General features: G+C 42.5%; 1 protein-coding gene across 4 annotated transcripts in view; it reads left to right on the top strand.

Moving 5' to 3' along the window:
* Positions 1 to 2,223: 2,223 nt before the first annotated feature.
* Positions 2,224 to 23,481, top strand: part of EXT2 (exostosin glycosyltransferase 2) — an 81,174-nt gene continuing 59,916 nt past the window's right edge. For 2 of the 4 annotated variants that reach the window (XM_079951418.1, XM_079951416.1), the window contains exons 1-7: positions 2,225 to 2,454; positions 6,238 to 6,803; positions 7,179 to 7,268; positions 12,478 to 12,594; positions 14,894 to 15,089; positions 20,451 to 20,590; positions 21,003 to 21,096. In XM_079951418.1, the coding sequence (XP_079807544.1) occupies positions 6,268 to 6,803; positions 7,179 to 7,268; positions 12,478 to 12,594; positions 14,894 to 15,089; positions 20,451 to 20,590; positions 21,003 to 21,096 (1,173 nt within the window). In that variant the 5' untranslated portion in view covers positions 2,225 to 2,454; positions 6,238 to 6,267. Of the gene's footprint in view, positions 2,455 to 5,183; positions 5,234 to 6,237; positions 6,804 to 7,178; positions 7,269 to 12,477; positions 12,595 to 14,893; positions 15,090 to 20,450; positions 20,591 to 21,002; positions 21,097 to 23,481 lie in introns of all 4 variants that reach the window. The other 2 variants (XM_079951417.1, XM_079951419.1) reach the window with 2 other exon arrangements.

Here is a 23,481-nt window from a genome sequence, read left to right as displayed (position 1 = left end):
TTTTCATTTCAAGGTCACGAGAACAGCAATTGCTTGATATCTGCTTTAATACTCCCTCTCCCAGAAATGCATAAGGAATGTTACAGCCAGTGATATATAGCTCACATCTGTATACAGTGGTACCTCAGGTTACATACGCTTCAGGTTACAGAATCCACTAACCCAGAAATAGTGCTTCAGGTTAAGAACTTTGCTTCAGGATAAGAACAGAAATCGTGTAGCAGCGGCGTGGCGGCAGCAGGAGGCCCCATTAGCTAAAGTGGTGCTTCAGGTTAAGAACAGTTTCAGGTTAAGAACGGACCTCCAGAACGAATTAAGTACTTAACCCGAGGTACCACTGTAATTGATACACCCATTCAACTTGTAAGCACATTGCAACACTATGTAAGAGGCAGACAGTTCACCAACCCAGCTTAGACCCTGACACTCAAACAAGGAAACCAGAGCTAACAGAGATGTTGCACCCTGGCTATAAGAAGCCATTCCATTGCTGTCCATGGGTCTTAACAACTACAGGGAAAAGCGCAACAGGCTCCTGCCTGGTAGCCTGGTGCTTTAGTGTGTTTAAATTCTTTACTCAGTAACAGAGTGAAATATACCCGGAGTCGAGAGTGGATTTCATGCGCTTTATTCAGCTCATAGTGGTGAGGAGGAATGGAAGATCCCCCAGAATGTCAGCTTTATATAGATTATTTATACAATGGGCCCCACGTGATTGGCTAATTCCAGGATTCTCCTGTCGGCCGATCAGGTTGCGGATTCACTTCCACCTGGAGCTGGATTGGGTGGCTCCTGTGGACCAATCAGACTGCTGCATTCTGGGTCCTTTTGTTCTAGGACCAATCAGACTGCTGCATTCTGAATCCTATTGTTCTAGGACCAATCAGACTGCTGCATTTTGGATCCTATTCAACTCAGAACATAACACAGAGACTGCACTCTTAAGCTTCATTTACTTTTGCTGGGCTTCCCTTAGGCTTTAATACGTTTTGTGCAGGCTAGTCCTGTGCATTATGTGTTCTGTAGGTCGTGTGTCTTGCTGTGCTTTATTCTTGTTGTACATGAATAAAACCAGTATGTCTTCACCCAAAGTGTGCCTATTGTCTCTGAATCCACAAAGCACAGCTGCCCTTGTAGAATAGGTGCCCACAGCATTCTCTCAAAATTCCAGTGTGCCCCTGGGACCATAAAGGTTGGCAGCCTAATCAAAACACAGGCTCCTACATTGGGTGGGGGTGGGGGACTATTAGACAGCTGTGTCTGAGCAACAAACTTCTGCTTTGACTGGCCCTAAAAAAACCCCAACCCATTCCAGATCTGGCTGAGAATGATCTCCCTCGACAGATGCTCCACCCATCTGCAGCATCTCCTTAGCACGCATTTGAACACCATGAGACCTGCTCAGCTCCAGAGGAAAAACTGTGGGGAGAGACCTTCTGCAGGCAATGGCTTTTCCACCTGCCCTGCCCCACCCTCGTCCCAGATCATGACTTTGAGAACAGCAGAAGCAGCTGGGAAGGGAATAGTTCAGGAATATTTTTTCAAAAGTTGTGTGTCCTTGTTTCTACTTTGATCCTTTTACAGGGTTTTGTATCTTTGGGGTATTTTACAGATTGTGATTTGCTGTTATTTTTATTGGTTATAGATTAGTAATTTTTTATTGTAGTAAGGGTAAACTGTTTAATTATTTTTGCTGATGTCTAATTTTACTGTTTACTGTTAGGTTCTGATGTATTGTTGAATGTTGCTTTATTTGATATAAGTTGTTTATTTTAAAGTTATTGTGACTTTTTATATTGGATCAGATTGTTACTCTTAATGTTTGATGCATTATTATTATTATTATTATTATTAGTGTTGAAAGTCGCCCACAGTGGCTAGGACAACCTAGGTAGTTGGGAGGGGTATAAATATTATTATACCAGCATTGCAGGGGGTTGACTAGATGCCCCTTCGGGTCCCTTCTCACTCTACGATTCGCCCTTGGTCACATGCTCAGTCCATACAAGGATCTCAGCAATTCTGACGACTAGCTGAGGAGCCCATGCTTAAGAGCCATCTCAGCCACCGGCTTGCCGCTGCTTGCCTTACTTTGGCTTCAGATGGGCGCCGGGAAACAAAAGCCCAGCGAGTGCTGGGCTGCCAACCGTCGTTCCCCGCGCGGAGAAGCGAGAGAACGGTCATCCGCCGGCCAGCGTTTCGTCGCGCCGGAAATGATGCCCGGCTCGAGCGGAAGCCGGAAGCGTCGGCCGCGGCTGGCGGAGGCGGAGGGGCGTGGGAGGCGTACGCCGTTTGCGGTCTCTTCCTTCCCCTCCGCCGGAGCGCCGTGAGGTGAGGAGGGCGCCCATGACGACCTGGGTCCTTCCCGGAGCGTAGCCGGCGTGGCGACTGAGGGGGAAGCGAAGAGAGCCGGCAAGCCAGTTCGCGCTGGGGTCCTCCTCCTCGGGCGACCGGGTGAGTGGCAGGCGGGCGGGGGGACCCTCTGATACCCCCTGAGCTTCGGGGTGGCTTCGGGTGTCCTGGCGAGCTGGGGCCCAGCTACTCGCCCTCCGTTGAGCCCCGAAGTCGCCCTGCAGGTGAGAGCCATTCGAGGTGGTTTCCTAGCAATGCCTTGCCTCCTCACCTGTGGCCGAAGAATCAGAGAACTGTAGAGCTGGAAGGGACCCCGGGAGTCATCGAGTCCAACCCCTTGCAATGCAGGAATCCCAACTAACGCATCCGTGACAGGTGGCCATCTAACCTCTGCTTATAAGCCTCCAAGGAAGGAGAATTCGCCAACTTCCAAGGGAGTCCGTTCCACTGACAGCACAGCACCCACTCTATAGTCCGGTTCTTTTCTACTCTCAGTTCCTTTCTGATCGCCAAGGTTCAGACACACACGCCTCTGTCAGATTAAGTGCTACTTTCACAGTAACAAGAAGAATGGGAATAAATGGGGCCTGGTGACACACATGTGGGTGTAGTGGGTCCGTCCTGCCCCCTTCCCCCGTGATGGAAATTCACTGAATCTAAGTGGCTTGTGGGTGTGCCTGTAGGAGAAGAAGAGCCTCTACCCACATACAAAAGGAAGTTGCAGTGTTCATACCAACTTAGGTGTCCCAACACCTGATCAACAGTGTCAGCTTTACTGGTGCCAGTTAACATACTTGATTCACATTAAAAGTAACCTTTTACTTTCGGGGGATTCAGTCTCTTATCTGCTCCCCGGCTGTCATCAATGACTGTGTGGGATAAGGCGATAGTGCTAAGCCTAGTTTTCTGCCGCTTCTTGATCCAAGCTTGAAACCAGTATGCAGGTCCTTAATTTCTGAATGTAGCTGTCCAGTGCTGGAAATTCTAGGCTCTTTTCTCAGTCTAGATGTGAATGTGCACAGAGAAGATAGCTTTATTTGCCTCACTTTCATGGGATCTGCAGAGAATATTTAACCATCTGGTGTTATTCAGGTAGGATGTTGAAGTAAACACTGCACAAACATTTTTAAATGTCAATAAAGGAGTATTTCAGCTTGCATTTCCTACTAATTTGGATCTTTAGTGGCTTTCAAAGCCACTGTTCTTCAGTCATGCATATTCTGTTTTACTGCACTGGTACAGAGCTTACTTCCATTTTCCTGATTAGTATCAGTCCAGTTTTTGACACCTTTGTAAAGCAATGTGGAAATGACTGGGCATTAGTTGGGGGATATGTATTCTAGAACCCTGTCACTTTCCTTTAAATTATTGATTTTCTCAGAAAGCTACTGATGCTAATTGGGTAGTATCTAATTCTAAATGTGACCGTGAGGATGCAAATGCAGTTTATTATTTTTTTAGAAGGAAACATCATAGGCTTTATTTAATATTATTTGTTTTGTAGCAGTTATAAAATATGATTAAGTATCTCCATGGAATGACTGTGTATGCTGTAGCCTGGCATGGAAAAATATTTTCCTCAGCGACATAAGAACTTGTCATGAATGCGTGATCTCAGTGATGCATCAGGATATTCCATTGTTTGGTGGGAAGAAGGTGTCAATAGTGTCATTAAAATGCTAATATATTGTAATACTAAGGGTAGTGTTGTTTTAGACACTGAAACCTCGTAATCCAGGTTCTGGGAGGGACACCTTAATAAGTTAAAGAAGCTTAATGAAGAAGGCTTGCAGCATGTGGATCAACTTGAGGGAGGTGGAAGTGATTGTTTTGGTGCTTTTTGGTAGTAGAATATGAAAACTTTTTCAGATAGATCCAAAGCCCATAAGACAGGCATAGGCGGTAAACTCGGCCCTCCAGATGTTCCTGTTCCTTGCCGTCTTGAAGCTGTTTTTTCTCCAAGGGTGGGAACGCAGACTGGGTGGTGGTGGTTATGTTGAGTAGACAGCTGCAGTAAGAGGGAGTCTTAACGGTTAAGCAGCCCTTGCTTTTCCATTCCTAATCAGAGTCTGTGAAGTCATTTTCCTGTAAATAGCAGTGAAACCATACTAGGCAGATATGAGGCCCAAATGTAGTCCTGCAGAATAGTAAATGCATAATAGTAAATTACCAATAAACTTGTATTCCTTCTGATTACTGATAGATTTGGCAAAGAGAGCCAAGAACGCTATTTTGCTGAGGCAATCTAGCTGAAATGTTTAAGAGCATACACACCCACTGTCATTGTTGCTACAATACCTGGCATCTTCCTGTTATCTTTGTTCTGCATGTGGTAAATTGGCATCCCTCTAGGCAGGAATGGGGTTGGTCATAGAATAGTATTTTGCTGGGTGTAGTTATGTTGCCCTGGGAATAACTAGTCAGTCACAATTAAAAGTGTTAACACTTCTTAATTTAAAACTGTTATATTACAAATCATCCAAGGTGAAATAAAAAAACTTTAATCCACCACAAGCCATGATTGCATAAAATATTAGTTTTAGAGAATAAATACCTTAAGATTGTACAAGTAAAAATAAAATTCTGGCAAATGTTAAGTATATACAGTTTAATATGTCACTGAACACTTAACATGTGCATGCCTTTACAGAGATTTGGGTTTATTTTTTCCTAGAAATTGTAAAATAGCAAGCTGCAATATAAATAAAACTTCAGGGCATTTCAGCTTTATCTGTTCTGCTATCTGCAGAGTTGGTGCTAGTACTTAACAAGGACATGTGTTGTTGCTACTATCCTTTTATTATTGTGTTTCTCAAAATGTTTCTTCCCAGGTCCTAACTGTGCCTGCCCAGTTCTGCTTTGCCAATTGTGCAACTGAGAAGTATTTTGTATGCGACATTTTGTACTCCGGTTTGATGCCAATATTGAAGTGCAAAATACTCACATATCAATACCAGATGTGAAGGGTTTGGACATATATAAATAGCATTTTCACCTTTTAAAATATACATGAGAAGTGAATGAGAAATGAGAAATAATTACAACCATTGCTGGTACGTACTTAAAAACAGACGTTCCATTTTATACACATGTGTGCCCCTCACATCTAATGCAGTATAACTGGGACATGGGTGGTGCTGTGGTCTAAACCACCGAGCCTCTTGGACTTGCCAATCAGGTCGGCAGTTCAAATCCTTGTGATGGATTGAGCTACTGTTGCTCTCTCCCAGCTTCTGCCAACCTAGCGGTTCGAATGCACATCAAAGTGCAAGTAGATAAATAGGTACCGCTCTGGTGGGAAGGTAAACGATGTTTCCGTGTGCTGCTCTGGTTTGCCAGAAGCGGCTTAGTCATGCTGGCCACATGACCCAGAAGCTGTATGCCGGCTCCCTCACCCAATAAAGCGAGATGATTGCCTCAACCCCAGAGTCGTCCACAACTGGACCTAATGGCCAGGGGTCCCTTTACCTTTTCCTTTAAGTTTTGTATAAATGCTGCTGACCATTTAGTTTCCCCTTTTCCCCAGGAAAATGAATTCTGTCTGTAAAACTAGTTTGTTTGTTTTTTATTGTAAGCTGCTAAACCCAATCAAGAACCTGCCTTCTGTAGCGGTACTAGATGTTAAATAGCAGTAGATGAGAGAAGAAAAATTGAGAGGTAGTCCACATTGGTACATGCCAATGATATTGCCTTGTTTGGTCTGTTGAAAAACAACAGTAGCATTTTCATCTTAACTGATATTCTAGTGTGTTGGCAGTACAGTTGCAAACCACAAGAGCACAATAATGTTTTTATTTTATTTTACTTACATGGATTTCTGACCAGGTTGCCACAAATTAAACATACCCTTTTAAATTTTGTTTTTCCATATATTCTGTTTTCCAGAAGCTTGTGGGAAAGGTGGCTTGTTTCATTATGTGTGCGTCAGTCAAATATAACACCCGGGGTCCAGCCCTCATCCCAAGAATGAAGACTAAACACCGCATTTACTACATTGCTCTCTTCTCCATTGTGCTGTTGGGCCTCATTGCTACAGGCATGTTCCAGTTCTGGCCACACTCCATAGAGTCCTCAAATGATTGGACAGTTGAAAAACGCAGCATTCATGATGTGCCTGTGGTCAAGATTCCAGCAGACAGTGCCATCCCAGAACGAGGAGATCTCAGCTGCAGGATGCATACATGTTTTGATGTGTACCGCTGTGGCTTCAATCCCAAAAATAAGATCAAAGTCTATATTTACTCTCTAAAGAAGTATGTGGATGGATACAACATGCCTGTGAGTCATACCATTTCCAGGGAATACAATGACCTGTTAACCGCCATCTCCGACAGTGACTTCTACACAGATGACATCAATCGTGCCTGTCTCTTTGTGCCATCAATTGACGTACTCAACCAGAATATGCTCCGTATCAAGGAAACTGCTCAAGCTTTGGCACAGCTCTCCCGGTACTTACACATATCTTACTGTGAATGCTAGAGCTACAACAGTAAAACAAGGGTAAGGGGACTAAGAGGGGGAACCAGATAGTCAAGGAGTACATTGGTTTTCAGTCTTAATTATTGACCACCCTGTTCTCCTACTGTTTGGTAATTATTCATTTGGGCTTAAACATCAAACAGGCCAATTGCAACTCATTTGAGAGTGCCTGGTTCAGAAATCATGTGAATGATGACATTTATGGCTAATCTGTGACCATTGGGCTCCTGCATTTTTTATAGAGCTGTTTTGTTACAGAGTGGCTTTGGATGTGTGCTTATCTCTGAAGCTCTGGTTTCAAGCATTTGTGGTGGTCTCATTTCCCCATCATTTTTCTTTCTCAGTTGGAATCATGGGACAAATCACCTCTTGTTCAACATGTTGCCTGGAGGACCACCTGACTACAACACAGCACTTGATGTTCCAAGAGACAGGTAGGCAACTCTGGGTGCATCTCAGCTTCAAGCAGAGGGGTTTGTATGGGGGTTAACACAGATTGAGTGAGGGACATCCACATTCCCACACTATCCCTGTACCTTTAACCTATCGGCATGCTTCTCCATCTCATTGTTCTTTAGCACGATACATCTTAGGTTGCGTCCTGTTACAACTTCCTCCTTTCACTTCCTTCTCGGACCTCAATATGAGAGAGAGGTCATCTTTAACTGTCCTCTGAGAAGCAAAGGAGCAGGCATGGCTTCCTTGTTGTTCTCTAGACTAGTTAGTTGGACTAGAACTAGAAACCTTTCTATCCAAGCTATGTGTATCCTACAATAAACAACTTTATTTTTTTCCTACCTACAAGCATCTCTGTGTGGGATTGCAGCAAGAAGAGTCTTCTCTCTAACCATGATTAGCTAGCTAAGTGCTGCACTTTCTGCATACTAAGGTGTTTCAACAGGGTAATTGGCCCACTTCTCCCAATAGGCAACTTGTTTCTGTTTCTTTGAGACTTTTTAGAACAAGTCTCTAAACAAGATCCAGAGCTATTGGGAGTCAAAGTGTGAATTTATTTATATGTCACAAAATTGTAGAGTTGGAAGGGACCAAGAGGATCATCTAGTCCAAACCCCTGCAATGCAGGAATCTTTCCCCCAACATGGGGCTTGAACCCATGACCTTGAGAGTCTTATGTGGCATACACACTTTCCCCCTTCTCCATTTTATCCTCATAACATCCCTATGAGGTAAATTAGGCTGAGAGACAGTTACTGGAACAAAGTCACCTAGTGGGCTTCAGCACTGAGTGGGGATTTGAACCACTACTCCACTCTGGCTGCGAGTGGCTGAATGCTTTGGACTGGCCCTGTTAACACTTACCCTCCTTGTGCCATTTTGTCAACTTTGCTGCTTCTGAATCTTAATGGAGCATAAATATACTGCTTTCTAAAACAAATTACTTCTACATAGCATTTAACTAGTTGGCCTTGATTTACAGCCAACCAAAGGGTATCCTCCTATTGAAGACGATAACTTTTTTTAAATCTAAGTTTTACATCTTAGAAACATGGCTTCAGTTTGTCTCTACTGACTGTTAGTATCTGCATATCTTTATGTGGAGGTTTTGCCATTGATTTGAGTGGAATTTGGATTGCCCTCAATTTCTTGTGTATATATAGAAAGTCACACTCCAGAAGTTCCTGTACAGAGAGCAGTCAAGGAGTATTTTTGTTTCCTCTGTATGACTTGTCAGAAAAAAAAGATTATTGTGTATGTATTGGTATGGGTAATTTAGTTTTTTAGCATCTTATGTCACAATACTTGAATCCCTCCTGTGTATATATGATGTGAGTGGCCAGTAGAGGACAGTCAAGTATTATTATTTTACCATCTAAATGTGTAAGTGTGTGTGTGTTCTTTAGAAAATCCAAGGTATAGTCAGGCTGATTAAATATTTGATATCACTAGGTGTAAGTTTCCACATTTTTATTTATAAAGTCTTATAGGATTCTGTGCCCTTCCCTCCCCATTATAGGTTAAATAAATAAAACATGTTGTCTAACCCATATGCTTTTTTGCTGCCACTTTTTAACTCCAATCTGTTTCTTTAGCCACCTTTTACTGCACACGGCAGCAAGGTATAGACATGGGCTGAGCAAACTCAGAGACTTGCATCAAATATGTTATTATTTAATAAAACTTATTTAATATAATAGGGATTTACTTGAAGGCAGGATATTTAATCAATTAATAATAATAATAATAATACCCCAGCCACTCTGGGTGGCTTACAGCATATACTGAAACCTAATAAAACATCAAACATAAAAAACTTCCCGATACAGGGCTGTCTTCAGATGTCTTCTAAAAGTTATGTAGTTGTTTATCTCTTTGACATCTGAAGGGAGGGTGTTCCACAGGGAGGGTGCCAGTATCGAGAAGGCCCTCTGTCTGTTTCTGACAGTGCCTGTAACTTCACTTCTCACAGTGAGGGAACCAGCAGAAGACCCTCGGAGGAAGTGTCTGGGCTGAACGATGGGGGCGGAGACGCTCCTTCAGGTATACTGACTTTTAGAAGACATCCGAAGGCAGCCCTGTTTAGGGAAGTTTTTTATGTTTGAAGTTTTATTCTGTTTAATATTCTTGTGGGAGCTGTCCAGAGTGGCTGGAGAAACCCAGTCAGGTGGGTGGGGTATAAAATAATAATAATAATAATAATAATTTTATTTTTTATTATTATATTACTGGGCCAAGACCAGTTAGGGCACTTTGAATTGTACTCAGAAATGCACTGGGAGCCAATGAAGAACTTTTAGGACTGGTGTTGATAAAATCCCGGCAGCCACTCCCAGTCACTAGTCTAGCTGCCACATTCTGGATAAGTTGTAGTTTCTAAGTCACTTTCAAAGGTAGCCCCACATAGAGCGCATTGCAGTAGTCCAAGCGGGAGATGACCGGAGCATGCACCACTCTGGTGTGACAGTCTGCAGGCAGGCAGGGGCTCAGCCAGCATACTAGATAGAGCTGGTAGACAGCCACCCTTGACACAGAATTGACCTGCACCTCCATGGACAGGTGTGAGTCCAAAATGACTCCCAGGCTGTGTTCCTGGTTCTTCAGGGCACAATTACCCTGAATTCAGGACCAAGGAGTCCCCCACACCTGTCTGTCCCCTGTCCCCCAAAACAGTACTTCTGTCTTGTGAGGATTCAACCTCAATCTGTTAGCCACCATCCATCCTCCAGCTGCCTCCAGACACTCACACAGGACCTTCATTGGTTATGATTTGAAGAAGAGGTGGAAGTTGATATCTTCTGCATACTGGTGAACACCCAGCCCAAACCCCCTGATGATCTCTCCCAGTGGCTTCATATAGATGTTGAAAAGCATTGGGGAGAGGACGGAGCTCTGAGGCACCCCACAAATGAGAGCCCAGGCTGCTTCTTGGCCTGCTGCCAACTGAGCCTCCACACATTATCTTTTCCTGGCTTCAGTCACAACTGAACTGCCAGTTTTTTCTCTTCATACCGTTAACCCTTTACCAAACAAGCACTGTTTATAACGTAGCAGTGTTGCTAAATTTAAATTTTCCCTTACCATGTTCCTTTTTCTTCCCACTTGCCTTCAGAAATCTAAGAGTTAATATTTTGGTTCTTGTGCTGCAGAGCGCACACCCAAACTGAAATACTTAACTGGGTGTTGGTTCCCTGTGGCTTTGCTTAGGTAGATGCACACCTGCGTTCTCAAGGTTGATGAAGTGGGGTTAACATTGCTTACTGGATCTAAATTAAAACAATCTGGTTACTATTTCGTAATTAGGAAGGAGAAACAAGGAGCAAAAGTGCAGGAGAAGTAACACATGAGCCAAATTCAGTTTTTTCTTGCTTTCTTCAACACCTCTGAATTCATGTGAAATTGGGAATGTGAGGCTTGAAGGATAACAGCAGCATTCTGCACTGCTGTGCTGCATGTCACTTAAAATAAATGGAAAAGAATGCAAAATAATCACTGGTTTTAGCAGCTAAAACTCATTCAACACTTCCCTCATCTAGGTCTCTTTCTGTAAACACACAGAAAGGGCTGGTATGTTTGAGTTTGCTTCCATTTTTTTATGGGAGGTTTGAAATATATTTTTTCAGCACCTTTTGGGTGATTTCCAACATTAGTTAGAATACACTTGTTGAAATCAATGGACATTGAACTCTGGAACTCTGAAAGCAGTTCACAGCATTTATATAGCATTAATTGTTCCTCCTTTCTGGAGTTCAGCAACAGCTGTTTCTGGTTTTTTTAATGCTCAAAATAAGTCATGGAAAATAACTTATGTAAGATTGTCTATTCTGATATAAACCAAATATTTGTTGTACCCCTCCTGAGCATGAGTTTTGTTGGTTGAGTAGAACGTGTTTAGATGATCAAGGAGTTCATGTGGGCTTGATGGGGTGGGATCATAGGAAAGGTGAGAAGGCACCAAATTTCCATGCTCATGAATGCTGGAACTTCTGCTTTTCACTAGAGGTTGCATTAAATGACTCTGCAAGTGGAAGGCAACTCACACAACAGAACTTGCTCTCCTTCCTGCCTGCAGCCCCTGTACCCACCCAAAGCATCTCCATGGGGTTGAGGAGGGGGCTACAGAACATTGTCAGCTGTGCCATATGGGGCTGAAGTTAGTGGGGGATCATCTCTTGCAATGGGTGAAGGAACTTGATTGTTCTTGATTGTTTCTTTGAAGTTTGAATAACCTGACATCATATGACATAAAGAGGTTTACAGGAGGAGACACCCGCCTGTAAAAATGGACCTGCTCACGGGATCCGATTCCCCACCCCTGAAATAAAGGCCTATTTACTCAAGGAAGTTTCTTAAAAGACTGTAATCTGAGTTGTTTTAGGTGCGAGGTGCCGAAACTACATATATAAAGAAATAAAAGTTCTCATTTCTCAAAAGCTGTACAGAGACCAAACAGTATTTGGGAGATAATTTTATTTCTGATGTATTATCTGCAATTTTAAGAGTAATACAGTGAAGTCCTCCCCCCTAGAATTTGATGCTTAGGCACACAGTCAACTGTAATGAGAGGGGAAATGTTGTTTGGGTTTTCCCCTGTTGTAAAATGTGACCCAGATTAATCTGACCCAGATTAATACCACATTGCCAGTAACATGTTCCAAGAGATGCAGTCTTCTTTCAATCTAGATGTGTATACTAGATTCAGGGTATTGAAGATGAGCTTTGCATTGCATCAGGTCATAGGCTACTTTCTTGGAATGGCAGTCTGAGAGCACCTGTCATCTGGAGGCTCTCTTCACTTAATATTTATCAATGTATTTCAAAAATGTATACCACCTTTCCAGTGGGATTTTCTGGGAATTACAAGTGGGGAAAGTGCTGTTGAACTCAGGGTCTGCTTGCAAGCTTCTCGAGAACAGGATGCTGGACTAAATGTGACAGTGGTCTGATCCAGCAAATCAAGCTGTGCTTATGTTCTTATTGAACCTAGAATGCCTATGTAGGATCTTCAGATATCTGAACTCATTACATATATTGTTTTTGAATGAAAATGTTTCTAAAACTACAGAGAGAGCTTGCCATTTTCCTCCACTCCACCTCTCTGATTTTCTGTCTTTTGAATAGGTGTTGGGTTGTTGCGGTGGGAGGGGGGAATGTAGCTGTAACTTATCTTTTTCCTTTTCTCCTCAGAGCTCTGTTGGCAGGAGGAGGTTTTTCTACGTGGACCTACCGACAAGGCTATGATGTCAGCATTCCTGTTTATAGTCCACTGTCCGCAGAGGTGGAACTGCCAAATAAAGGGCTGGGGTAAGCTGAAGATGAGTGGGAGAATGCAGCATATTTTGCCTTCTTGCTAACAATGTCATATAATGCCAGCTGCATCTGAGCTGCTAAGAAATTCAGCCCAGAAAACCAAAAGCATACAGTATCGGGGACGGGGGGAAGCTGGTTGTATAACTGCTCTTGTAATTGTTGAGAGCTATGAAGCCAAAATATGGCTGTGTATTATCTGTCAACAGATTATCTCATAAGTGCTATAGAAAGCCAAGTTCTAATTACACCTATCAAGGTTTCCTGAGCAATAATGGATGCTTTCCTGGGAACCTCTGACATTTGCTTTAACTAGCAAAAGTTAACACCTAAAAGTAGGGGAGGAAGGGAAATTTATCAAAGTGAAAGTGGTTTCTGCTGCTCCAGGCTTGGCCACCATCACAGGCTAAAACGTGTGACTTGCTTTCGGGATCATCTGTTTCTGAAAAGGGTTTGTCTCTCTTGTTGTGTGTCCCTGGATTCTGCTGCCTTTCCCACCCTAGTAGTATTTGGCAATTTCAAACTTCCAAAATAAGAATGCCTAATTTTCACTGTCTTGCTTTCCTTGTTGAATCCACTAGAGTAGAATGGCAGTGAAGTGTGGACAGAAACCTTGGAGCAGGAAACCATGCATTTGGTCAGGAACCATAGCAACTGGGAACTGAAAATTACTTTTGATTTAGTGGGTATTTGGGTGACACTCTTTCTCAACTTATCTTCAGCGACTCTTTCTCAACACTCTTTCTCAACTTATCTTCAGCGATCTTTTGCTGAAGTAAGATAGACATTGAGAGTACTGAATCACAGGCATTGTTTCTCTCTCACAAACATTTTTTGACAAACGTGACAGCGTCAGTTCTGGAGAAAAGTCAGTTACAAAGGGAGGAATTCAACATTGCGCTTTTCTGAACGTTTCTTCAGCACAAGCATTTTAATTTATCAGACAGAATGATTTGGGGAAGGTGTGGGGGGGAGAGGGAAACATATGTGCTACAAAGTTGTAAATGTAAGATGCAGCTATTAAAAGAAGGTAAAGATATGGGAAATAGTTGAGGCACTGGTTAATTTAAGGTCTTACCATAGACCAATGAGGTTCAAAGGTGGGATTATATACCTGGTAGCTACCTCTCTCAGAACAACCTGCTGGTTTTTGAGGTTTGTAAAGCAGGTGCTCAGCAGACTGTATGTTGAACAAATGGCTCCAGATTACTCAAGTGAACCAAGACAGATGCAATGAGGAAAGCGACCTCTCTTCCTGACCCTAAATTTGGCAAGGAGCTAAACTCTGACTGTTAGAGACACATCTTGAGTTCCAATAACACAGTTGTGTGATTTAAGCTGTAGAATACTGCTTGTATTACTTTTAAAGTTATGAGCACTTCAGTGAAGAGTTGCATAGGTTTCTTACAAATTGCTACCCAGTCAGAAACACACTTGTAACTTGGATTTTCTAATGTGTGTTCGTTGTTTCCAGAAGAAATCCATTTGATTATAACCGAGTTCTTGTTTTTTTGTTTCTTGTTTTTTGGAAAAGAAGGAATGTCTGCATTGCATCATGGAGGATATAGGTCTTTAAGTTTTATGGAGAACTTGCTGTGTTAATAAGCAGAATTGGTATGGCAGCAGTTATCAAGAGGAAATGTCACTTCTGTTGTGCACTTGCCACATAAGTAGCGCTTAGAACAAGCTGGCATTTAGCCAAATTAAGAAACGATGCAAGAGTTTAATTCAGTAGGAAATCCTTATCAGTATGATGCCAAGGCCCCTAAAATGCTGTGCTGTCCAACCTGCTTTTAAAGACTATTAGCAGTATTTACTGGGAGTGGAGTCCCACTTATTTCAGTAGTGCTTCCTTCCAAATAAGTATGCTTAATCTTGCTACACTACATTGTAGTTCTCTGCCTGCTTGTTCAAGTAAGTCCTGTTACCTTCAGTGAAACTGTCAGGAGTGAACATGCAAAGGAACCGGCTGTAAACTTGCAATCTTGTCATACTTATTCATGGCGGGACTCCTTGTGTATACTTCACTCATAGTTCACAACTATGTATTTTATTTATGTGCTAATATCTACTGCTAGTTGGGTCTTACAGCTAGTATATGAATCCTTCCAGAATTCAACTTTATTGTGCCAGTATAGGATTATTCCCAGCTCACTTCTTTCTAAAGAAAAGAGAAATGCTATGGCTATAAAGCTAAGAAGTCTGAGTCCCGCAGCAGTATAAAGGGAAACACATATCAGATTATCTTGTGAGAATCCTGCAGGATTTGTCAGGCTCTCATTTTTGGGGTCTTCAGTCCCCGTAGGTACTTCCTCCTTTCCTCTCAGATGGCTCTTCATCCTGAATACCGTTCTGACTTGGAGGCTCTTCAAGCTGAGAATGCAGAATCTGTGCTGATCCTGGACAAGTGTACCAACCTCTCAGAGGGAATCCCTTTTACTCGTAAGCGTTGCCACAAGAATCAGGTCTTTGATTATCCCCAGGTGCTCCAGGTAAGTCTGCCTATAGTGCCTCTATCACTTTTGTATTTGATTACAGGAAATTATGGATTGTGACATATGCAATTCTATGCAATTTTTATTCTGAAGAATAAGATGTATTATATGGTCTGATTACAATTTGGATATTGTTTTTTGCTGTCAGTTCTAAGGTGTTCTGGTGTGTGATGCTATGTGCTCCTTTTTTAATTTAAAGGAGAGAGAGGATGATATACAGCTAAGTCATACTCAAGAGTAGACCCATTGAAAGCAATGGGATTATGGGTGATATTAAACTAAGTTTGAATATGTAAAGTCTATTGCTTTCTTGAATATGAGTTGGTTGGATATCCCCTTTAAGTTCATTGCTTTCAGTGGATCTGCTCTTTCTTTTCTTTTTTAATTTTTTTTTGGACTTACTCCAGTGTCCAAATTCATTCTTGTACCGAGCATCGCTATAGGATTTCTTGTCCTCATACTTATTCTTGAGAGAGAGAAATTGTAGGTGGGTGTGGCTTACAAATATAAATGGCCAAGGACATATTTGAAGACCATTGTCAGGGAACTGCCATCGGAAGGGCAGGCGGTGGAAGGGCTCACGGAGGTTAGGAGAGACTCGGCAGCAGAGGAGGGAACCAGCAGGGGGAGAGAAGGAGCTCCAAGGGAAAGTGAGTCGGAGGGATGGCTCAGAGAGACTTCCAGTGAAAACAGTGGGGAAGTTTCAGGACCTCCTATAGGGACACCCACCCCTCGCCGGAAACTGTCGCGCCGAGAATCCCGAAGACGCGTTTCCGTTAAGGAGCTTCTATGCTGGAAGCGTTTCCGCAAACGCCCACTGTCGGATTCTGCCAGCGATTGAGGGAGTCATGTTTAAGGGGCTCCGCTATAGACAGAGCTTTGAGAACCAGGCCAAACTCTGAGGGACTAAGCTTTACGCACAAGCAGCTCATCATCCCATCACAACCATATTGCCGTAGTTAAATAACTGTACTTCCCTGAAGTCATGACAAACGAAGTTGTTAAACTAGATTTCATGCCTGTACTGCTGCACCCAGGAAGTGGCAGTTCTGTTATATCTACAGCTCCAAAGTCATATTTTGTCAGGCAAGGAAGATAACATCTGGCCTGCATGTCTCTTTAATGGCTGCAACATATACAGCATAAAGGTGCTTTGGTGTAGAAATATGGCAAGGGAGGTTTTGCTCATAACTATAGCAAACTAACTCATTCTGTATGTAAGTTCAGAGATTAAAAAATGGACTGTTGTGCAGATGTTTAATTAGTTGCAAAAGAAAGATGCTTACAGTTCTGTGTTGAGGAGTGGAAGGAAGGGCTTCCCTGAATTCAAATGTTCTGTCTGAAGATCAAACAATTTCTCTTCCCCTTCTTTAAAGGCAGACAGAATCATCCTAGAATTGCAGTTGTGAGTTTTTGCACCTTTAACAAATAAAACTTTGAGGAGAGCTGTCCTGCAGAGATAGTTAAAATAGCTTTCCCTCACAGAACTCTGCATCTCCATTTGGAATGTCTGGCTGATAACGGTGATAACGTGAGGATATGTATTTATAGTAGGTTTTGTCTAGACAGGAAAAAAAGGCTAGTTGGGTAAGAGGAGCGTTTTCATCCACATCATGGTATTTCCTTTCCCTCTTAAACCCATTTTTATTATTGAAAATCTGGACTTAAAAGAATAACCCGTGAGTAATTGGAACCTGGACTAAAAAGGGGGATAATTTTTTTAAAAAAATTCGGAGCGAGCAGGGGAGGCGCAAAAAGGAAGTCAGCCCCCCCCCTGTTGTAGAAGAGTTAAAGCAAAGGATTTGACAACTAAGATCGAGTGCAACCCTATTTTGACAAAGTTATTAACTTCGCAAGGGAAAATCATAAGACTGAGCTGGAGGAGAAAGGTGGAATTGAATTAAAAAGCAACCCCCCCCCCGGAACCCTGGGAGCGATTTGTGAGAGCGCCGGGAGAAGAGAAATAGAGGTTTTGACAGCTGTCAAAGAGCTGTCAAAGCGGAAGAATAAAATAGAGATCTTTGTTACGAGGACTTTGCCGGTTACATTTGTTATAAATTGGATACAAATTGTTACAAACAAGGAATAACAAGTTATTTTGACTGGTGGACGTGATCTGGAAGGGAATTTAGTTATTGCAATCCACCTAGAGGAGCCGAGGGACATTACAAGTATTGTTGGCGTGGAATTTGACCAGAACTTTCTATCTCCTGGGAAACTGCAGAAATGGAACACTATTTTGTCTACAGAGGTCTACGCACTAAAGGAGACAATAGATTTATCTATTGAAGAATGAAAAGGACTTGACGTAATGTTTTGTTCTTGAATAACAAGCCTCTGCAGAGGAATTAGAAGCTTTTGGAATTGGAACATTTGTGCAGGAGAGCAGGGAAAAAGAAAAAAAAAAGGAGGAGTGAGATGAACAAGAACAACAAAAATAATAAGAACTGGACAAAGTTGGAAGTGGGAACATTTGGGACATCCAGATTTGACAGGTTTAAAGGAATAAAATTGGAGCTTTCACCCCTAGATATAAAAATCTGGATGGAAGAAATGGGCCTTTTTTGAGACAGACTCCTTCCAAGATTGGACATTCGAAATTAAAGATGACTGGGAAAGGACTATGGTTTAGAGAGATGTGGGAACTCCAGGAAGATATCAGACATCGAGGAACATTGGGAACGCAACCGGGAAAGGGGGGAGGGAAATTTGGAATCCAAAGGGCGTAAAATTATTATTATTATTTTTCTTCTTCTATTGTAATCTGTATTGCATATTAAAGGGGGGAACTCGCGGAAGGGAACAGGACGATTTTAGGGGATGGGAAAATATTTTTAAAATTAAGTTTAAATTTGGGATAAGAATTTGTTGAAATTCTTTTTTGTTTATTTTGTAAGAATTGGAATACGGGACGCAGGTGGCGCTGTGGGTTAAAGCCTCAGCGCCTAGGGCTTGCCGATCGAAAGGTCGGCGGTTCGAATCCCTGCGGCGGGGTGCGCTCCCGCTGCTCGGTCCCAGCGCCTGCCAACCTAGCAGTTCGAAAGCACCTCCGGGTGCAAGTAGATAAATAGGGACCGCTTACCAGCGGGAAGGTAAACGGTGTTTCCGTGTGCGGCTCTGGCTCTGGCTCTGGCCAGAGCAGCGATGTCACGCTGGCCACATGACCCGGAAGTGTCTCCGGACAGCGCTGTCTCCACCCACAGTTTCCAACAGCTGCTTCATAAGTATCAGTGCCTCTGACCAAGGAGACAGAGCATAGCCATCATAGCTAGTAGCCATTGAGAGCCTTTCCTCCAATGAATATATTGCGTGGGGGCACATTTTCCACACAAAACAGCACTGTTTTCAGACACGTACTTAACGGTGTAAAAACATTTGGATTGGGGGGGAGGGTCATAAACCGTAATACTGTGAAGTAGATACTTGAAGTGGTTTTATATCTTACGGGTTTTTAAATGCATGATTTTATAAGCTGCTTTATGAAAAGTATTATTGAGAATTGGGTTATAAATCTCTCAATCAAATTAATCAAAGTATACTGTGAATGCCAGTACACTTCACAAACCATATTAACCTTCTGGGCAAAATGCAGTTCCTATCACAGGTCCCGGATATAAATTTGTCTGCTACAGAATACACACAATTACAGCATTTTTATTTAGGAATAATTTTATTTCACACACACCCATAGAGATTACATTTTTAAAAAAGAAAGATCTATCACTTTTTATCTTATTGGCTTGCTTATAGCACTGGGTGTAGTTATGTTTCCTAAGAATTCTGCTGAAACTAGAAAAAGTGTTTCACATGTTATCAGCAATTGAAACCCAGAGCAAACTTTGAAATGGTGGTCTAGAATTTGCAGCACTCAGGGTTTTTGGTGCTGAGCCTGCTTCCTGCTCTCTTATAGTACAGTAGTGCCCCGCAAGACGAATGCCTCGCAAGACGAAAAACCCGCTAGACGAAAGGGTTTTCCGTTTTGGAGGTGCTTCGCAAGATGAATTTCCCTATGGGCTTGCTTCGCAAGACGAAAATGTCTTGCGAGTTTTTCTGACTTTCCCCCCTCCCCCCCCCTTTTCTAAGCCGCTAAGCCGCTTATCTGCTAAGCCGCTAAAAGCCGCTAAGCCGCTAATAGCGCTAAGCCGCTAAGCCGCTAATGGGCTTGCTTTGCAAGACGAAAAAACCGCTAGACGAAGAGACTCGCGGAACGGATTCTTTTCGTCTTGTGAGGCACCACTGTACCTGTGTTTTGCACCAACAGGAGCAGAGAAAGCCCAAATTTCCTTTCTTTCTTAAAATTGCATGAGTGGACTTCTGTTCACAGTACAGTGGTGCCCCGCAAGACGAACGCCTCGCAAGACGGAAAACCCGCTAGACGAAAGGGTTTTCCGTTTTTGGAGGCGCTTCGCAAAACGAATTTCCGGGACAGCGGGGAAGCGCAGTGCGTCTTCCCCACTGTCCTCGGACCTCCTCCGAAGGCTGGCGGTGGGGCAGAGAGACCTCTCCGCCCCACCGGCAGCCTTGGGAAGGCTGCTCCGAAGGCTGGCGGCGGGAGGAGGTCTCTCCGCCCCACCGGCAGCCTTCGGAAGGCTGCTCCGAAGGCTGGCGGTGGGGCGGAGAGACCTTCTCCCCGCGCCAGCCTTCGGATGGCTGTCCTGAAGACTTGCGGTGGGAGGAGGGTTTTCCTTCCCACCGCCAACTTTCAGAATGCTGTTCTGAATGTTGGCGTGGGAAGGAAAAACCCTCCTCCCACCGCAAGCCCCGGGAACAGAGGAGAAGTGCTGCGCGCCTTCCCCTCTGTTCCCGTACCTGTCCCAAAGGCTTGCGGTGGGGAGAAAAGCCCTTCTCCGCACCGCCAGCCTGGCAAGCGGTCTCCATAGGAATGCATTAATTGATTTTCAATGCATTCCTATGGGAAACCGTGCTTCGCAAGACGAAAAACTCGCAAGAAGAAAAAACTTGCAGAACGGATTAATTTCGTCTTGCGAGGCACCACTGTACATTGGAACCCTCTTCTTACTATCATTTGTTTTTTTTGAGTTTCAAATCCAGCCTACAAGGCAGCATGTATTCATTATATGGTGTGGTAATAATGGGTATTGACATGACAAATAAATTAACAGAGGAGATAGCGGAATTAAAAATGGACTTTCCTCCCTCTCTCCCATGCCACCTGAGCAGAAAAGGCAGTGTGATGTCTTCAGATGATGCTGGACTGCAGTCCCCATCATCCCTGGCTATGCTGGTGAGAGCTGTAATCCAATAACATCTGGAAGATGCCATGTTAGCTACCCCTTCAAGGGGTAAGGAAGCGTCTTATATCTTATCATGTCTATTTTTGTTTCCATTTGCTACCAGGAAGCTACATTCTGTGTGGTTCTGCGGGGAGCCCGCTTGGGACAAGCTGTGCTGAGCGATGTACTTCAGGCTGGCTGCATTCCTGTTGTCATAGCTGATTCCTATATTCTGCCTTTCTCCGAAGTTCTGGATTGGAAGAGGTAGTTTCACTATAGTTGTGTGTGCTCCATTGTTGCAACTTGTTTGGGTCTGAAATGGCTTTACAAAACCAATGCTGAACACTCAGTTGGTAGAGCTTGAGACTCTTAATCTCAGATTCCTGCATTGCATGGAATTGGAGCAGATGATCTTCGTGGTCTCTTCCAACTCCACAGTTCTAAAACATTGAAATAAATATACTTATAGACTGAACCCCATTAATGTTTATCCAGGGCATCCATGTCGTATTACATTTATATGGTGTGTGTTGAAGGGAGGGGTAGTTCCTTTAGATTTATTTTCAAATACTCCTCCATGGGCTTATCTGTTTGACTCTGTGTGAGGGGAATCCAGTTTTGGGTAATTAACTACCTACAATTCTCATTGTTTTCCTTTTCACTCTTCCGCATTTAGAGCTTCTGTGGTGATACCGGAAGAAAAGATATCTGAGATGTACAACATTCTGCAAAGCATACCTCAACGACAGATTGAGGAGATGCAGAGTCAGGTAGAGTAAATTTGAGTATAGGCCATGAATATTTTCCTGGGAGCCAAACCTGAATTTACCTGCCTGGCTGTTGTGGAGGTTGAGGCAAATGTAATAATGATTTGCATGTTCCCATATTTTACCATTTAATTAAAGGTGCTGAATATTGCATGTTGCTGAATTGTGCAAAGTACATACAATGAAGTTACTCAGATGTAATTTTATGTATTGTTCTGGATCAACACTGCATATCTGTTAAAATTAAATTACCACCCATATCTTGCCACCTACGTGGCTGATTTGACCTGCTGAATGATTCGCTCCCAAGTAACTTTAGGATGAGGAGGATTTCAAAGTTCTTTGACAAACTGGTTTGGATTTGAAGCTTTGTTCATTACATTTTATTTACCTCTAGGGCTCTAAATGATAACTTGAACTCATTGGGGCCATCAAATGTGTGGCTTAACACACAAAATGGAAGAAAATGGCACCCTCTTGTGACTAACACATTGAACTAAATTAATGTATGAGGAACTTGGTGTTAGCATGCCATATTTGCAAAATCTAGCAAAGATTTTTATATATATATTTGTTTTATTTATTAAGTTTGCATTCCATTCATCTGTAGCTCTCAGGGTGGTTCACAAGATAAAAATACATAACGAAAAAAGAACAACTCCTCCCCACCCCACAAACACATTTAAAAGGACCACCTGAATGAAGTTAGTGGGTTAGTAGTGGTTTGTGGACTGCAGTTGGGAATTCCTGTGCTACAACATTTCCTATTAAATACAACACAACATTTCTCTGCAACAGAAACACATTTTATTAAACTGTGACCTGCATATACACTGTGATTCCATGCAAGTACAAATTAAATTATCCTGAGACCTCTAGCTTTGAGATTTTGTTTTCAAAAAATGTTTTTCCTTAAGGACATGAACATCTGGGCAATGCCTGGTGAAATTTCATCATTCCCAGAGATGAAGGAGAGGGGATTCAGTACTTTTTATGCGTCTTTTCCCTAGTCTGACTAGAGGAAGCAGAATAAATTATGGAAAATAAGCAAATATATGCAGATTGCCTACTTTGTATAACATTGATAAGTTGCATGATGTATATAGATCATGGAAAGTTGCTTTCTTTAGGGCGGAATTTTAGTTTTGCTCAATTAATTTTCTTGTGTGCAGATTATAGGCAAATCTATTCATAAACCTCCGGTTTGCTTTCCCCCCAATATAATTACTCAAATACAGTGGTACCTCGGGTTAAGTACTTAATTTGTTCCGGAGGTCCGTACTTAACCTGAAACTGTTCTTAACCTGAAGCACCACTTTAGCTAATGGGGCCTCCTGCTGCTGCCGTGCTGCCAGAGCACGATTTCTGTTCTCATCCTGAAGCAAAGTTCTTAACCTAACTTGAGGTACTATTTCTGGGTTAGCGGAGTCTGTAACCTGAAGCGTATGTAACCTGAAGTGTATGTAACCCGAGGTACCACTGTAGGTCCATCACATACGTAGTATAACACAAACCATATATACATTTAAGAAGGTAGTAGACATCTATCAATGCTGTACATTACAGAATGGAAGCAGCAATGAGTTAGTGATTTTCCAATTGTATAGTCCAGATTACTGACTAAATGAGACACACAACACTCTTAAGTATATTATAGGTATTTGCACACATGTTCATATAACAAGCTACTTCAGTTTTGATTAAAATAGATAATCTACACTGAACTTTAGAAGTAAGATGAGGAAACCTTGCTCTAGGACAGAGTTGTCTAGATTATGAACGAAAGGCTATCAGTATAAAATATGACTGAGAATTGACACTTCAAAAAATTTACTTTAAAAAGGGGGCACCTAATACCAGTCTGAAAATATGCATATTCTGTTTTCTGAGTACACATCAGTTAAATTCCCAACACTTTCTTCACAATTATGAAGACTGGACATGGCTTTTATTTTTTTTATTTTTTAATAAGGAGTCAATCTCTTGATCCACTCTGCTGTGAGCCTCTGATAAAAAGTGTGCCTGGGGAATGTAATCAGGAGCACAGGGATAGTATTGAGATACATGAAACTAAGCATATCATAAAACTTTCATAATTAATATGAAAAGCATATTTGTGAAATACTAGGAATCTTCCTATCCAAGTCACTTGATATGAGGCAGTCCTGGAAACTCCAATATGCACTTGGATTATGTATGACATAATTGGATTACTTGGGGCTTGGGGGGGGGCGTGTTTCTACAGTTTTCTTGTGCTCAGCCACTTTACCAATATGACAAACAGCCAGAAGAGGTCTCTGTTCCCTTGATTCATACTGATTTTCTTAGCTTCTCACTAGGCATTCTATGTGGGCATAGAGACTCAAGTAGCCAGTTCAGTTAGGCTGG

Source organism: Podarcis cretensis (assembly GCF_951804945.1).
Source record: "Podarcis cretensis genome assembly, chromosome: 1".
NCBI classification, from domain to species: Eukaryota; Metazoa; Chordata; class Lepidosauria; order Squamata; family Lacertidae; genus Podarcis; species Podarcis cretensis.
Note: the sequence above shows the minus strand (reverse complement) of the source record. Positions and strands in the feature narration are given on the sequence as shown.